General features: G+C 42.8%; 1 protein-coding gene across 1 annotated transcript; it reads right to left on the bottom strand.

Moving 5' to 3' along the window:
* Positions 1–45: 45 nt before the first annotated feature.
* Positions 46–1,002, bottom strand: LOC110298850 (olfactory receptor 51I2-like). The gene has a single exon (XM_021168373.2). It carries the CDS (start codon positions 1,000–1,002, stop codon positions 46–48), a length of 957 nt encoding a protein of 318 aa, XP_021024032.1.
* Between the last annotated feature and the right edge of the window lie 974 nt (positions 1,003–1,976).

Raw genomic sequence — 1,976 nt, 5'->3', positions numbered from 1 at the left:
CACTTCACAGGCTCCCAATCTCATAAGCATGCAATGTCATCAGGTCTAGTCTTTTCCTCTCAGCACTTTGAACATGGCTCCCCTGATGGGCTTGGACTTGACACTGTAGATGATGGGGTTGAGCACAGGAGGCACCACAAGGTACACATATGCAACCAGGGCATGAACAATGTGAGGCAGGTGCTTTCCAAAACGATGGATCATGGACACACCTATGACTGGAATGTAGAAGACCAGGACAGCCAAGATATGGGAAACACATGTGTTGAGGGTCCGGACACGCTCCCTGGGAGAGGCTAGCCCCATGACTGTGTGAAGAATCAAGGAATAGGACATGACAATAAGCAAGGAGTCTACACCCACTGTGGACAGAACCACATAGAGTCCATATAAGATGTTGACAGTAATATCAGCACAGGCCAGCTTCATGACATCAGCATGGAAACAGAATGAGTGAGACAGGAGGATCTTGCCAGGGCAGTAGTTCAGTCGCTTCAGCAAGAAGGGCACTGGGAATAGGGACAGGGTGGCTCGAGCTACAATGGCCACCCCGATCCTGATGATGACATTGTTAGTGAGGACAGATGCATAGCGCAGTGGGTTGGAGATAGCCACAAAGCGGTCAAATGACATGGCCAAGAGCACTGAGGACTCCAACACAGAGAAGGAGTGTAAGAAGAACATCTGGACAAGACAGGCATTGAAGTCAATGGAACGATAGTCAAACCAGAGCACAGCCAGGGTGGAAGGCAATGTGGACAAGCTGAGACCCACATCACTTAGGGCTAGCATGGACAGAAAGTAGTACATGGGCTGGTGTAGGCTATGGGTCCTCCTCACAGCCAGGAGGATGAGGCAGTTTCCAGTGAGTGCTACAGTGTACATGAAGGAGAAGGGGATGGAGATCCAGCCATGGGCAAACTCTAGTCCTGGGATGCCAATCATGAGAAAAGACTGTGGCTGGAAGAAGGAGATGTTGATGAATGGCCTAGAAGGGATCATCCTTGGAGACAGCTGAGGACTCTAGGAAGATATGATGTCTTCAGTCTCTGAAGAAACGTAAGTAAAAAGATGAAGTTATCCAAAGACATGGGCTATAATATCTGTTGATATGGGTCCAACCATGATCGTGACAGATATGAAACAGATTTAAAATTTTAATGTGTCCAGAAGAAAAAAAATGTCTAAAGAAGAAACAGGACTGGTAAGATGGCTCAGAGAGTAAAGTTGCTTGTTGCCAAGCTTGAAACCTTAGCTTATCCCTAGATCTAATTTGGTGGAAGTAGAGACTAAAATTGTCAGTCTGGTTTCTGATCTACACATCTATATCCTTCATACTAAGTAAATTAAGAAATGTCAAATAAAAGGAAACTATAAATTCAACCTTGTGTTAAGTACCAAAGAAACAGTTAAATGTGAAGAACAGTAGTCTTTTCACAATTGAACCTGGCAGTGAATAATAAGAGCCAGAATACCAACAACTTTGCTGTTAAATCTTCCTTAGAAATGGCTGCATAAACTTTATAGAAACAGTGGCAATATCAATGGACATGTTCATGTGGAAGGAGAAAATTTCATGGGGTCCCACCTTTAGATCAAGAACTCCAGGCACCTAATAACTCAAGAGTAGAAGAATTATCACCTCCCATGGATAAGACTCCCTAGTGGTTGTTCGATTTGAAGTGGTTATCCTGAAACCATATGTACACACACACACACACACACACACACACACACAAAATGGATCCAGCCAGTTGTATTTGTATACTTTTGCATATTTATATGCATACATATATGGAACAATAATTATAGGAAAAAAAGACGATCTGTTTGAGCGTTGGGGTCATGGGTAGGATTCAAAGGAAGGTACCTGGGAGGTGCCAGAGAGGGAAAAGTAAAAGATAAGTAATGAATTATATTTTAGTTAAAATCTATAAAATTTAAAAAGAAAAAAATTATTCACAAAAATGCATGAA

Source organism: Mus caroli, unplaced genomic scaffold (genome assembly GCF_978045245.1).
Source record: "Mus caroli unplaced genomic scaffold, Mus_caroli_1 scaffold_8, whole genome shotgun sequence".
Lineage (NCBI taxonomy): Eukaryota > Metazoa > Chordata > Mammalia > Rodentia > Muridae > Mus > Mus caroli.
Note: the sequence above shows the minus strand (reverse complement) of the source record. Positions and strands in the feature narration are given on the sequence as shown.

What these genes read in the sequence shown, in the direction of transcription:
- LOC110298850 (XM_021168373.2), bottom strand. Translation starts at nt 1,002, where the DNA reads ATGATCCCTTCTAGGCCATTCATCAACATCTCCTTCTTCCAGCCACAG.